The following is a 15,733-nucleotide window of genomic DNA, read 5'->3' on the forward strand; positions in this document are numbered from 1 at the left end:
GGTAATCAAAATTTTATATTATTATGTATTCAAATTTTATCTTATTGTAAAAAAAAAAAAGAACACAAAAGTAATTAAATAATATTGTAAATTACATTATAAATGTAAAATGTCATAAAATATGTATAACAAATTGTAACCTATTATAACAAAATTGTAAATGTAAAACATATATATCTATCAATTATTGTAACTTGTTATAAACAAGATTGTAATGAAATGTAAATATTATAACAAATTGTAAATGTAAATGTATACCAAATTGTAAAATCAACTACTGTTGACAATTGAACTTAAATAGTATTGTTAAAGATTCTTAACCTTACAGGCTAATAATCTTTTTTTTGGCAGGGAGGTGTAAAGGAATAGCTTTACGTACTCAATTCACGTATTAGTATATAAGTATTATTTTACTCGGAGAGGCAGTTCTCCTTGAGTTGTTATGATCTCCTAGACGTAACCTCATAGTTAGAAACCACATTCTATTTTGGCAAGCTAATCAAGGGGAGCGGCCAACAACAAGTTACGAAGCGACGGTTGCGAGAATAACAACTTATTGAACCAGCTACATACACCGCCCCGTCCATGCGCAGGATCCATCAAAGGAACCGACATCATATATAGGAGGGCTGGGAACACAGTAAAGACAGATGTACCTGGACCAGCAACGCAGAAGCGACTTCACGCCACTAACCATATACAGCAGCGGTTCTTAACCATAGGGTCGCGACCCAATGTTGGGTCGCCAATAATTTGAAATGGGTCGGCTAAAATTTAAAACGTTGGTATAATATTTTTATTTTTAAGCCTTTTAATATAAATAATAAATGAAACCGTTTTCGTAAATTCCCAGTATTGATAATTGGTACAAAGAAGCTTATCAAATTACATTCGTTTCCGTTAATGTCAACCGATTAAGTATAATTATAGTTATAAGTTATAGTATTTGATAAGTTTTTCACCAGCATTTTTCTTAGAATCAACTATCAATGTTGTGAACGTCGTATGGTACTTATTCGTGTAGTCGTGAGGTTAACGTCAACCTACCTGTACCCAGTGCGGAATAGTCATTAGCATTAAGAGGACGCTACACACCGGTTTTCGCCACCTAAAAACATGTTTTAGTAGAATTGCTCTCATTTGAACTGTATTTATCGCACAAAATTCAAATTTCGACCATTTAAGGATAACAATTTTATCTGGGTTCCTATGTTGGATAATAAGTATACGTTTACTCAGTCGGCTGTTTTGGACTGTAGAAAATGATAAAATAACCAAATATTCAACATTTATTAAAAGTTACTATGTTGATGGTATCTAAAAGATCCAACATAGGAACACAGATAATGTTCTCACCTTTGTGTTTACGAAAGTAGGTATTTGTATAATTAATGTAGCCCAAATGAGAGTGATTCTCCTGAGACATGTTTTTGAAAAAAAATTCGTATTTGTATAACCGTATAGTGCTGCTGCCTGCTCTGGTGGCTATAATAGCGGTTGTGTACAAAACTGTACCCGTTACCCCCACACCGCGCACGGTAACGCACCGTTCATCGAAAGACCGGTCTATCGAAGGCGCGCATAGTTTATAAATATCCAAATTGTCGATACAAAAATAGCAATATTTCCGATAAATATTAATTTGTACCACATTAATAATTATTTGCCACACAAGTCGATGTTTGAAGCCGGCTTTTATAAATACATGTAGTAATTTCATTTGGGAATTGTGATCTACATATCAAACAGTGAACGTCACGCTTTTTTTTTTTGATTGTTTATTTTATTTTATTGCTACTGTGCTGTGAAAATTGTTTTTTTATTATGTCTCCCTACAAAAAAGCTCGAACTGTTAAAAAAAAAAACAAACAGCATAAATCGGAAATGAAGGCCCGATTAAGCATGGCTAGAAAAAATCGGCATGTTACGTAAGTATTTATTTACTAATTAGTTGTCTATCTTCTATTCATAATATGCAAACTTGGATACCAATGAATAATTTGTGTATAATTATAAAAAGAAATACCGCAAAATTTGAATCCAGAAAATCTCGAAATTGATAATGTCGGGTAAGTTGAATAATACCTACCATTTTTTTTACACGTACGTTGCGCCAGCACCGCTCGAATACGAAATCAATCAAATTTCTACAGTTTGATTACGCCACCATTCAGAATTTCAGCACGTAATTAGCATGAATTTGCACGACTAACTTCGAAATTCGCACGATTGTCGTTTCGATTGATGTTTCGCTTATTTGAGTCATTTTTGAACACTTATTAAAATGTTTTTATCTTAAACCATGAATGTACATTGTACACATTAAATAAATAAAGAGTTAGTATTTAATGTCAAATGCATTTTTCTCGTTGAACAAGTTGCGTACAAATTCCGAAAATGGTCGTACAAATTCATACTAATTACGTTCAATAGTTTGTTATTTTTGTCATGATAAAAAATCAATGATTTGTAAATTTTTTTTTACTTATTAAATAAAATCTCAAAATCAAGCTTGGATCAGAAAAACACTAACTATAAATATATTTACTAGCTTGGAACCCACCACGAGTGTGCAAAATCAAGTAACTTCTTCGGAAGAATTTATAGAGATTAATGATTCGCACAATTTGAATACGACCGTGACGTAAGTATGCAAATTAAATAATATTTTTATTTGGTTAATCTCGTTTGGCAATATATATTTTTAAATTTTCACACTCCAATTTAAACTACGTAGTTTCGATGGTACACCACCTAATATCGATTGTACATCGACTCCTAACCTTCATGATACTGATGTATATTTAAATAAAACGCAATACGAGGATGAAAGAAATGTAGCTGACTCTTTTGACAGTTTTACGCTATTTAGTTCGAGGTACCAATAAATCTATATTAAAAACATTGTAACTATAATACTATAATTGATAAATGATAATATTGATCATACATTTTAATGTTTGTATAGTGATACTGTAACTGCACAGAATATTGATGCTCATAATTTTAGCGTAATTTCCAACACTACATCTGACACAATTGTTTCCGAGTATGTATAACGTTATTTATTTTTTGTCTTGCCCATCTAACTTACTTATAATGTATATTTATATTTAGGAATTTAGTAGGCAGACGAATAGTGGATATAGCTTATATTTTTGAACAAATAAAAAAAAATCGTCATAGTGGTGGTACTGATTGTTCATTTTTAGATATGATATTTAAATCAGAAATTAGAAACGGGTATACTTCAAGTTTTAAATTTCAATGTCAAATTTGTAGTATTGAAAGTATAATTCATTCAGAAAATCCAAAAGAATCATACATACCGATTAACAAATCTTTAGTTAATGGTAGTATCGCTGCAGGTATGTTAATGAATGGTTTATACATTATACTAATATAAACGATTCTGAACGGAGACGATTAATTGTCAGCCTAGGATATTTTATTTATTCATTTTATATCTAAAACCGTTTGATAATAAATCGTTTTTTTACGCGTGAATTTATAATTTTTTTAATTTAAACGCTCGTAATCATAGTGAATATTTGAATTTCAAACGCTTATAAAAAAAATTGAGCCTATATGTATTTTGATAATTTTTGAATCACTCATAGATTAATTTATGTGGACATTTTATTCAATGTCCCCAAGTATTTTGACTCAGCCAAAAAATCTTTATGGACATTTATATAAAAAAAAAAAAAATCGAATATTTAAAATGCCTATTTCAAACGCTCATAAAAATTGGTGGTTTTAGCCCGTTAGAGTTTTTTTTTTTATTAGGTATTTGAAGAAAAATGTATGGAGAACCTATTGTAATTAAATTTCAAATTTTAGGTATAAATAATTAAAATTTTATGAATTTTCAACTACAAAATAACTTCAAATTTTCGCAATTTTATCATATTTCGTAAAAATTTTAACTTTCTACGGTTATAAAAAAAATTGTAACTTACGATTTTTGATTTTTTTAATGGCTATAAGTTAAACTAAAAAAGAAAAATCCAAAATGTCAACTGTCCATAAATAGCTCAAAATACCTCAAAATCTTTCAAAAATTATACGATGTATAGGTGAACCAATATAAACATTTGGTGAAAATTTCAAGTTTATACAGTTTTTAGTTTTTGAGTGACAGCCAAATTAAAAATTCAATTTTATCAAAAACTGGTTTTGCGTGAAAATTTCCGTTTTTAAAAACGTTTTATAAAAAAAAAACACACATCATTGTATAATTAATACATTCATCACTCCATTCAGAATCTAAAAAATATGGTATAAATAAATAGTAATTAATAAAATATTGAATATTACAACAAAAGGGATAGGATACGCACAGTTAACGGAGCTTTCTGCTTCAGTTGAACTACCTACTATGTGCAATACGACGTACATAAAAATGCAAAATTGTATTAATTTGGTTGTACAAAAAACTGCATGGAGTGAAATGCAAAAGGCTGGAAACGAAGAACGACAGATGGCATTAGAAAATGGTGAAGTTGACGTGGACGGTATACCTATGTGTACAGTTATCGCTGATGGCCAATGGTCGAAACGTAGCTATAAGTCCAAGTACAATGCTTTATCAGGAACGGTATGAAAGTATAATTGTTTAAATTAAGTTGCAAATTATTATATAGTATTCAATTTTTAATTGTATTAAAACAATATTATATAGGCCACTATTATTGGGAAAAGAACCAGGAAAGTTTTATTTGTAGGAATAAGAAATAGGTACTGTGTTGTTTGTCAAAGAGCATCGAATCGAAATGAGAAACCATCTGAACACGAATGTTTTTTAAATTGGAGTAAGGCCTCCACTGCAATGGAAGCAGATGGAGTGGTTGAAGGTTTTTCACGCAGCATTGAAATGCATGGTCTCAAATATAATAAATTAATAGGTAGGTACGTAGATAATAAGGGTACTTCCCCCCCCCCCCATTCTTCCACAATTGTTTATTTTGTAAAATGTTGGTTATTTAAAAAAAATTACCTCTTTAAAGTACAAACAATAGATTCACTTTTCTAAAAGGAAATGTGCTAAAGTCGAGAATTAATGTATTATTTCTGCTCCAAAAACTGTAATTAGACACAAAAAAAAACATTATTTTTTATATTTTTCGCTGTTATAGGAGACGGAGATAGCAGTGTGTTAAAAAAATTAAATGAAATATTGCCATATGGACCAGATTTTTTTATAGAAAAAATAGAATGTCGAAACCATTTGCTAAGGAATTTCGGTCAAAAAATGACAGCTTTAGCAAATAAAACTGAATTTCCTATTAATTTGAGAAAATTTATTTTATCTCAAATTCTAAGATTTCGTTCTGACGTTACCAAGGCAGTACAATTTAGAAAAAAACAAGACTTACCTAAGGCTCAACAAATTACAGGTTTATTATAAAAGACTAATTATTTATAGTTATTAAGACCATTTTTGTGTATTTTATTTTCTGAGTGGAGATTGTATTTTACCTATATATTATGTCTACAAAATAATTCAAACTCAAACCCTCGTAGAAAATGAATGTAGCTTTATGGTAGACTTTTTTTTAAAATTAATGTGGTGGAAAATTATGAGAATCCTTGAATTAAATTGTCAAGTTTATAACAATTTTATCGTACATAATATTATATACTCGTAAATCGAATAAAATCTATTACTAACACTAAATTTGTTCTGTTAATTTTTAGAACTCAGATCGGATATTGCTAATAGTATTTATCATAGATTAGGCCAACACACGAATTGTGCAACTTACTTTTGTCTTGGACAAAAAGAAGGTGAAATAAATTTAGTACCGCAGGCTGAAGAGTGTGGTTTATTACGAGAAATAAATCAAATACTGTTTCGACTTACTAGCAACGCATCTAGCCTTTTATCGGATGTTGATAATAACGCTTGTGAAATTTTTAATAGTGTTATTAATAAGTACATATCTGGAAAAAGAATAAATTTTTCACAAAAAAATTCTTACAGCACTAGAGTTGAAGCTGCTGTAATTGCATTTAATTCAAAACAGTATCTTAGGCAGGTTCATAAGACTATGCAAAATATAAGCCCAGGTAAATCCAACTGTCTAGTATAACATTAATGTGTTTATGTTTTATTCTGTATCTATAAACTGTTTTTTAAAGGAAAATTTGGCAAAAAATATTTAAAAAATGTAGAACGTATAAGAGCCAATTGTTTAAAAAGACGACAATTGTTTTCTAACAATACTAGCTCAAAATTCAAAAGCCGATCTCAATGTACAGCAGCGGATCAAAATTATGGGTTAGCTGAACCATTAATCGATACAATGATCAAAGAGGATTATGACAAAAAAAAAATTTTTATTTTTACAAAAACTTAATGAGGCTGATAGAATTGAGATCGAAATTTGTACAAGAGATCAAAGTAATAATTCTCTTTGGTTTAAAGAAAGAAGACTTCGAATCACAGCGTCAAATTTTGGCACGATATGCAAAATGCGACCTTACACTAGTTGTAAGAAAAAAATCCATAGCTTGCTATACGCACCAAATCCCAAAACAAAACAACTAACCTATGGTAATGTTATGGAATCGAAAGGTCGGAAAAAGTTCGAAGAAATGTATAACGTAAACGTCCAAACATGTGGTCTTATTATTGATTCTGATCTACCATATTTGGCAGCAAGTCCAGGTATAATTATTTATTAAATTATAGATGTATTTTTTCTAGTCATTTAAATATTCTTTTTTTAATTAGATGGTCTAGTTGGAGAAAATGCCATAATAGAAATTAAGTGTCCTTACAATGCTCGTAATTCAGAAAGTCTAATCGAAGCTTTCAACAATAAACTTGTAAGTGATGGGTAATATGAATAATTTTATTTCCAATAATTTTTATCATCGTAAAAATACAATCACTACAAAAATCGTACATTCACTTTGCTACCAGAAACAACCCCCCCCCCCCTGATTTGTAAGATTGAAGCACTATTACTGCTCCAAATGTTGTCCCCAGACACAAAAATAGAAAGAACCACACATCATTGTAAAATCAATATATTCATCACTCCGTTCAGAATCTAAAATTGTTGGTACTGAAATACATATATAGGTAATTATGTACTGCAGATAACAGTTGAAATTGTGTTTATAACACATGTTACAGCTCCCAAATTGGATAATGAAAGATTCTTCGATCATAGTAAAACGAAATAGTAATTATTATTTTCAAGTTATTGGACAACTGCATATTACTAAACGTGAACTATGCTATTTGGTAGTATACACTGAAAAGTGGACCACTGTAGAAAAAATTTATTATGATCATACATTTTGGATACAAAATATGTCTGAAAAATTAATGTCGTAAGTAGTTTAAAGTACCAATATCAGTCCTACTAATTTAATTGAATATGACACGAATTTGTATTTTAGGTTTTATTTAAATTGTCTTTTGCCTGAACTCGTCGATCCCTTATATGGCAAAAGATTGTTAATAAGTGATATCAGGGATCCGGATGACATTTTAGAAAAACAGCAAGAAAGATTTAAAATAGTATCGTTGAAAAAAATTAAAAAATCTTAATATAATTATAAAAGTGATATGGTTTTAATATTTATTTAAAATGTAAATAAATGTATGATTAGTTATAATAAAAACTGTCCTATACAAATTATATGTGGTATAGGCATATTATACAAAATTATACTTAAAATATACTCAACACATTTACCTACAAGAAAACTAATATTTAGATAAGTATTTAGAAATATTAATTTATTTGAGACTAGGGGTTAGGTATTTAGGTTATTTATTAGGTATTATTCATTATTATTTTTTACCTAATAGTAAATAATACTATATTAATATATTATATATCATGAAGTAGGTATCTAATAAGTAATAACGAGATAAATACAATCGCGTAAGTATGGTTGTGAGCGAAAAGTTAGGAGTGATTGTATAATATGTATAATAAATAATAATAATAATGAATATATTATAAATACTATTGCAGTTCTGGTCGTAGAATTATTGATGCATTTTATATTTTTCAACAATAAATATATTTTACTCTTTGTATTATAATTGAATCAGTAATAATGCGATAACTAAAAGTCAATATATTATGTTGTATTACCGTTTTTACTATCTATAATATATTGCTACATATTATATTTAGGTAAGCAGTATAACTTTCAAAAATGTATAATATATTATATTAGGTTATCATATTATATTATATATTAACATATATATATATAATATATATTAGGTCTTAATATAATTTTAATAAATTTTGCCTATATTTGATTTTTTATTTAAATAAAAAATTATAGGTATGTATATTGTATCTACTCCAAAAGAATTTACGTATGATTACCAATAGGCAATAGGTAATATAGAAGTTTTCTATTTAATTATATTCGAAAAGTAGTTATTCAATAAATACAAATCAAGCTATGTTATACAGTTTATACGATCTATACAATGCTACATAATATATTAAGGTAAGCAGTGACTTAAATTATAATCAATAGATCATGGGTACGCGCGGACATTTAAAATAATACGGCGGCATTTACGTATACATATTTTATAATGATGAGAGACGTCCTAGACGAACGTTCATAGAATAATGAAAGTCGCTCCCGAAGTCCCGACTGAGCACAATCGACGGCCGGCCGCCGACTGCGGGTAGTGGGCGTGACTTAAACGTCGCGTGCATGCGGATCGCGAAAACACTTAACAGCGCGTTCTCTCGGCCGTTACACGCGTATACGTTTTGGTGTAGCGTCCTCTTAATATAATATTATTTGTAAATAGACTAATAATTTTGTATAATTTTGTATTGTGTATTAAACATTTATAATGAGTAAACAGACATCACTTTCATCTTTTTTTATAAAACCTGCGGTAGTTAAAAATAATGAAAATGAAAATGAAAAGACGGAATCAAATGCAAATGAACAAGAAATAGAGAAGGACGAAATACCTAGACAAAAGGTAAAAATATCAATGAACTACACTTATAAATACATTGATAAATATATTGGTTACGGGTTTACTTATATAAATGAAAACGGAGTAGATTTGCCACAATGTGTTATTTGCGGTAATGTACTAGCAAATGCTTCTTTAAAGCCAAATAAACTTTTGATATTCGATCAAACAATATGTGGATTCTTAACCCGTTTTTACCCTGTGAAAATCATGAATTATCTTTATTAAATGAAATCCAACTATTAGAATTATCGTCAGATAAATTATTAGAACAATCTTTTAACACTAAAAATTTAAACCAATTTTGGATATCTTTAAGAAATGAGTATCCTAATCTTTACGAAGAAGCATTAAAGAAATTAGTTCCTTTTGCAACAACATATTTATGTGAATCCGAATTTTCGACATTAACTACGATCAAAACCAAAGCAAGAAATAAGCTTGATGTCGAACCCATGATGCGTATTTCACTTAATAACTCCATAGAAGCTCAAATTGATTCATTGGTGAAGCAACATCAAGACCAAGGAAGTCATTAAATTCTTCATTATTTAAAAAAAATATTTAAATTAAAAATTATTTAAAAAAATATGTACAATACAATTATTAAAAATAAACTATAATAATAAACTATAATAATATTATGACCTGTTACTAGTACAAGTAATAAGAGTAAAAAAAATTATTAAATTAAGAGTACCCGGTGGTTTTTTTTTATCCCGCTATTGAACATTATTTATAAAAAGATCGCATTAAAAATTTGGTATATATCTTGGGTCGCCACTACACAAAGGTTAAGAACCGCTGATATACAACACGACGACGACTACTACTACTATTACCACGACGATACTATACATTTTATATTTGTTCTAATAAAACATTGTATTATAAATCTAATTTGGCTACCATTATTTCCAAATCATCTACATAGTGAATCCCTGAAGGGGCAGCACGTAACACCATTCCATCGAGCCATAGACGTTAAATGAACTTTAGTTCCACTATGTGCTTCTAGTTTTGAAAACTTGTTGTACTTTGTGCCTCTAGATCCACTTAACTATGCAATTACATTTATTTAAATGGTTACAATAATATTATGACGAAATAATAACATTTTATAAAATACTTGCTTTTTTCCAATTTTTGAAACCCGTTAATGTCAATATTGTCAATGAAGGTTCTACTGAATCTGTTCCAAAAATGCGGCAAGCAAAACAGAATATTGCATCTCTAGATATAGAGTACTCTACCCATTCATGTTTTTTATAGTATGATTCATTAAAACTACGCTTCTGCTCTCCAAACTTGGTCAAAGGAAACTAAATTATTATTAAAAATAAAAGGTAGGAATATAATTTATTAATATATTTAAAAAAAAAAAAAAATATTATGATAAAATCATAGTTAAGTAGGTAGGTACCTTAGTTTTAGGTTGAGCCGGTCCAGAATTCAAGTCTCCTAAATCACTAAGTATTTCACTGGTTGTGGCAGACGTTTCTGTTTCGACGGGCTCGACGGTCACAATACTTTCATGATTTTTATTATTTTGATTCACAAGTGTATTAGTAGTATTACTTTTATTCTTTAAATTAAAAATACTAAACATATTTATATAATGATATATCAATATATAAATTATATTATAATAATGCACTATACGGAATAACTGTCTTGTCTGTCTTAAACACTTTACACGCAAAACTCAATAGTAAAATAATAAATAGTATAATATAATATAACATACGAGTACGACGTACCGGTACCGCAGGATATGAACTAATGATTAGTGATGATAAATGGTTACAACCTACAACGTACAAATGTACAATTAATGACTATAAATAAAACATTATCGTATATTATTTTTCACTGCCACGGTGCAGCGATCAACACAATCATTGTATCGACCATCGGCAGTATTGGTTTTTCCAAATTAATATAATTTTATATATTTTGTTTCATTCAACGGACGATAAAACAAATCACTATAGGACAGTGTTCGGAGTGTTCCAACTTATAATTTTAATTTTCGTATAAAATATTAAGTAAAATATTATACAAACAAATGTATAGTATAAAAAATTATTATGTGTTATATTTCTTGTTTTTTAAGAATATAATACATGAAATGAAACTACGAAATTGTTATGTTTGCAAGAAGGTTTGGGGGGGCTTGGTGGGCTTTTGGGGGGGGGGCTAAGCCCCCTCAAGCCCCCCCGTTTTTTGCCAATGACATCGCCACGACCACGGCGACGGATTTCTACGCGGAGGCGCTCTCCGTGAACGGGGCGCGGGCGTACGCGGCCTATAGATTTAGCGGGGAACGCGAATAAGAGGCGAACTGGAAGGGCGGACGCCTCGAAAAGGGCTAAAACTCGAATTTTTGAAAAAAAAGGCAAAAAACGCGTGCGACGGCGGCGGACGTAAAGCGCGTCGTCTCGGCCGTGGAGGGCCCGCCGGGAAAAAAGTACGGCCACGCGCGGTCTCTAATTCTGACGGGGAACGTGAATAAAGTCCGAGCGGGGACGCGGAAAGTCCTCGGACGGAGTAAAGACGAAAATCTGAAAAAACTTTGAAAAAAATCGTGATAAGTGATAAGAAGGAGTGATAACGCAGCGACGGCTCCGCCGCCGCCGGGAGACCGCCCGTCGAATTTTTTCATTGGCCGGTTCACTAAGTCAGTTCAAATAATCGCCAGAGAAGCGCCCTCGGGTTAGGTAAAACAGATTTATATAGTGGGAAGAAGACTACATTTAGATGCCTGCTTAATTTAACAGACATACATTTTTTTCTTTGGCTTGACATATATATTTTAAAAGTATGATGTATCACGAATATGAAGCATACAATTAAATTGCTTAGGTATACTATAATATGTTTATAATAATTATGTATTTAGACATGTTTCTAACTAGTTTTTTGTGTATAACTATCAAATGTAATTACTAGAAACTCATTTGAAAATTTTTAGTAGTATTTTGAAGTCAGTTGAACAAAGTGGAAAAATTGAAAAAATCAGTTCAAATTAACACATTGTATTTTCATCGTGTTTAATTTTGCGTACTTATTATTTACTCAAGTGATAAAAAAAAAAAAAATAATGTAGGTACCTATGGATTTTACGACGCATATTATTATTTCATATGATATGAGTATTGTTACTGAATCAACAACATATTATGAATATTGCTCATTGCATTTTTCGAAACAAAATATTTTTTGTTGTGTATTTTATACAAAAAAAAAGTTAAAATATGAGCGAGTATAGTTAAAAGTTTTTAAAGTTTACATAGGTGGAATGAAATGGCACAGTGTTACTTCTTTCTATATATTAAAATGCTCATGAAGAGTTGCACATACCTACCTCAGTTGAAAAATATAGACATTGTCACATTTTTTAAATTATAATAGCATTTTTCGACATATTCACAAAATTAAAATATATTTAAATAAAATAGTTTAATTATAATTATAACTATAAAAATGTAGGTAGTTTGTTGTAAGAAATTCAAAAACTATTTTATTCAAAAAACTTAGGTTTCAAAATATAATAGGAGATTCCTCATATTAGAGGGTTATTAAATTATTAAATATTTAAAGTATATTTCCAAGTATAGGAAATGATAAAATCAACATATAATTATGTAAAATGCAAGCATGTGTGGTTATTAGTTTTTGTACAACAACAAAATAAGAAAATCGTTGTATAAAAAAGTACTGAAATTTATTTAGAACCAAGTATTGTGGTGTTTTCTGGGTAATGCTAAATGCTACTCAAACATTACAATATAGGCTGATTTAAAAAGGTTAAAGTAGAGGTCCGACCCGTGGATGTGCTCAAACGGGGATTTTGAGAATTACGGAGGAAATTTTCGTTTACAAATGGTTGCTATTGGTTAATCGGGCAGATCAGGTGCAAGCATGCATCAAATCGAATTTGCACACATTGCCTACTTGACATTGTCCGCGATCCGACGTAGTAGAATTACCTACCGGGGAGACTGAGTTACATCCAAAAGGAGTTGAACAATGACAATTTTTTTATAAGTTGTAATTTTTTACAAGCGACGAAGTGCTAACCAGCTAGTGTATTATAAATTATACAGCATACAAAATATATGAATGTCCAAAAAAACATGATAATGAATGATTGTATTAAAACAATCTTTGCCAACTTAATTTTTAATTTATCTGAACTAGTCTTGGTGAAACGGTAATCATATCATAACATAATTTTGGCGAAATGGGGAAGATGATTTGGGTGAAACCGGTCACGTCTGCGGCGTGTATACTGCGGTCGCTATCGCTGGAACATTTTACCGATCGGCGACCTCGCCACATATTTTGCCCGGTGCATCCATGTTAGGTCCCAAGTCATAGATATACAACTAATATCATTTTAAAATACTTAGGATTGTCTATGATCAATTTAAATATATTTTTACAACATGTATATAATTATATAATATAATATATTTTTATTTGTTTCATTGTAATTAAAAATACAAATTAATAGAATTTTACAAATTATGAAAGATCCACATTATACAATCATAGGTACAATACCCAGAATTAATGTAGTATACATTTTTACCGATACAAAAGTAAATTTCTTAAAAACTAATTTTATTTTATTAAAGTATTATATAATATGGAGATATGTATTTTTTATATAATATGTGTATTGAATTTTAACATTGTAAATAGTTTTCTTAAAAAAAAACTTCGCATTTAATGAAGCGTTAAACAATTATAAATAGGTATGGCATATGGCGTTCACTGACATATTTAGGCTCTTGTTATATTCTTATATTATATTAGTTGTTATTAAATCAACAACGTATTGTGAACATTGTTTATTTTGTGCTGAGGCAGTATAGTATGGAAAAAGGTCGCTTATAAAAGAACTGAGAAGTAAAATTTTATTTCATTTACTGTTCAACGTTCTTATTATTTTTCATTAATTTCATATACGTTTGAACCTTCTTATACCTTATACCAATTCAAAATGGTTTTCTTCAAGCAGTATTTACTAATGCTGACATGTATAGTAATTGCAGTTTGGGTTAAGCCTGCATCTGCTGCAGTGAATGTAGGATTAGCATGCGGTAAGGATAATTTATTGATTTACAACTATCGAATAATAAAAATGTTTTTTTTTTTCAGATGCTTGTGATGGTAATATTTTAAATTAATTATAAGTAAATAAACAATAACTTAGAAAAGTTATGATATAAAGAATTTTATACACATACTAAAAAAAAAAGATAGCTTGGTTCTAAAAAATGCAATCTTATAAAATCTGGTAGAATACGATTGGGAATGCTACATATCGGTGGTACCTTTTTCAATCTTTTCATAACATGATTGCATTATTTTTGTGCAACATTGTCCTGCTGGGATGATTTTATATGTATTAATTAGTGATCAGCAAATGTATTGAAATATTATGTAATATAAAATATAAAATTATGAAAAATATTATATATTATATATAATATTATATTGCGATCAGTATGTTAGCTACGTTTTAACAAATCTACTAATCGAATTATTCTATAAGACGTCAACGATACTGAAAAAGTACTAATATTCTGATGTTATTTATTATTGAAAATATAAATCATAGGTATATATATTATTATAGAATATAAATATTTTAATTATTCGCGTGCCCTAAAATGTTTCTCGTGGGTCATGTATTTGAATTCCTGCATTAGGAGGTGGATAAAATTGGAAGACTCTGGGATTATATAAAATATATTTTACGACGGTGTGACAACTTGGTCCTAGTTCGGATAAACCCGAAGAAAAAAGTTGATTAAGTACTTGAATGAAATTTTATTTTTGATGTATATTGTGTATTCTTAAATATTCAAGTTAAAATTAATGACCATTAACTGACAATTTCACGAAAAGAATACATTCCAAAACTATTGTTAATTGACGTTGATTTTCATTTCAATTTCGACTTGTCGTATTTATAAATTATTATAGCTATTAGGAAAATATCTTTAGAATTGCGTGTGTAATGTTGAGTAAGTTGCAGTGGCCCATGATTTGATTATTATTCATTTGAGATTAGTGAACCATTAAATCAGTTTTTTATGGTACCAACCTATTCAAGCTTGTATTTATTTAATTTTGTTTGAATTATTTTGAAATACAATAGTGATTTTAACGTCCTGTGGATTCAAAAGTAAGTTAATTGCAATTAACAATAATTGTATTTTATTACATATATTTTAGATTCTGAGCGAAGCGATGAATGTATTGATTTTACAATGATGTGTGTTTTTTTTAAAATTTTTTAAAATTTTTTTAAATTTTTAAAATTTTTTTTTTTATTTTTGTGTCTGTCATCACCTTTTAGGACAGTAAAAGTGCTTGGATTTTCTTCAATAGTAACTTTTCTGATAGGAAAGTGAATCTAGTTGGTACTTTGGGGGGTCAAAAGTAAAAATTTCCCAGTAGTTTTCACAAGCGACGTGAAAAACAAAAGAAAAATTAAGGAAAACCGGAATTTTTACGCAAAATTTGTTTTCGAGAAAATCGATTTTGGTTTTTGGTGTAACTCTAAAACAAATGACTGTAGGGGACATGAAATTTTGACTGAATGTTTATATTAGCATTTTCTATACACCATAAAATTTACAAAATATTTTAACTCTTTTTGAGCTGTTTACGGCCATTGTCAGTTTTCAATTTTTTTAGTTTTTTTCTCTATAAATATCAATAAAATTT

General features: G+C 29.3%; 3 protein-coding genes across 3 annotated transcripts; all 3 read left to right on the forward strand.

Annotated features, from left to right (window-relative positions):
* Positions 1-2,963: 2,963 nt before the first annotated feature.
* LOC132938802 (uncharacterized) lies at positions 2,964-4,798 on the forward strand (the record flags this gene model as incomplete). Its single annotated transcript, XM_061005811.1, has 4 exons — positions 2,964-3,049; positions 3,118-3,368; positions 4,329-4,600; positions 4,685-4,798. Coding segments are annotated over 4 exons (723 nt in total), but the record flags the coding sequence as incomplete, so codon positions are not given.
* LOC132938803 (uncharacterized) lies at positions 4,799-7,567 on the forward strand. The gene is given in 7 exon segments (XM_061005812.1): positions 4,799-4,907; positions 5,139-5,399; positions 5,701-6,072; positions 6,145-6,341; positions 6,343-6,673; positions 6,740-6,845; positions 7,417-7,567. Coding segments are annotated over 7 exon segments (1,494 nt in total). The 5' UTR covers positions 4,799-4,831.
* A 1,592-nt stretch (positions 7,568-9,159) lies between these two features.
* LOC132938804 (protein FAM200A-like) lies at positions 9,160-9,525 on the forward strand. The gene has a single exon (XM_061005814.1). It carries the CDS (start codon positions 9,160-9,162, stop codon positions 9,523-9,525), a length of 366 nt encoding a protein of 121 aa, XP_060861797.1.
* The last annotated feature ends 6,208 nt before the right edge of the window (positions 9,526-15,733 follow it).

Source organism: Metopolophium dirhodum, chromosome 2 (assembly GCF_019925205.1).
Source record: "Metopolophium dirhodum isolate CAU chromosome 2, ASM1992520v1, whole genome shotgun sequence".
Lineage (NCBI taxonomy): Eukaryota > Metazoa > Arthropoda > Insecta > Hemiptera > Aphididae > Metopolophium > Metopolophium dirhodum.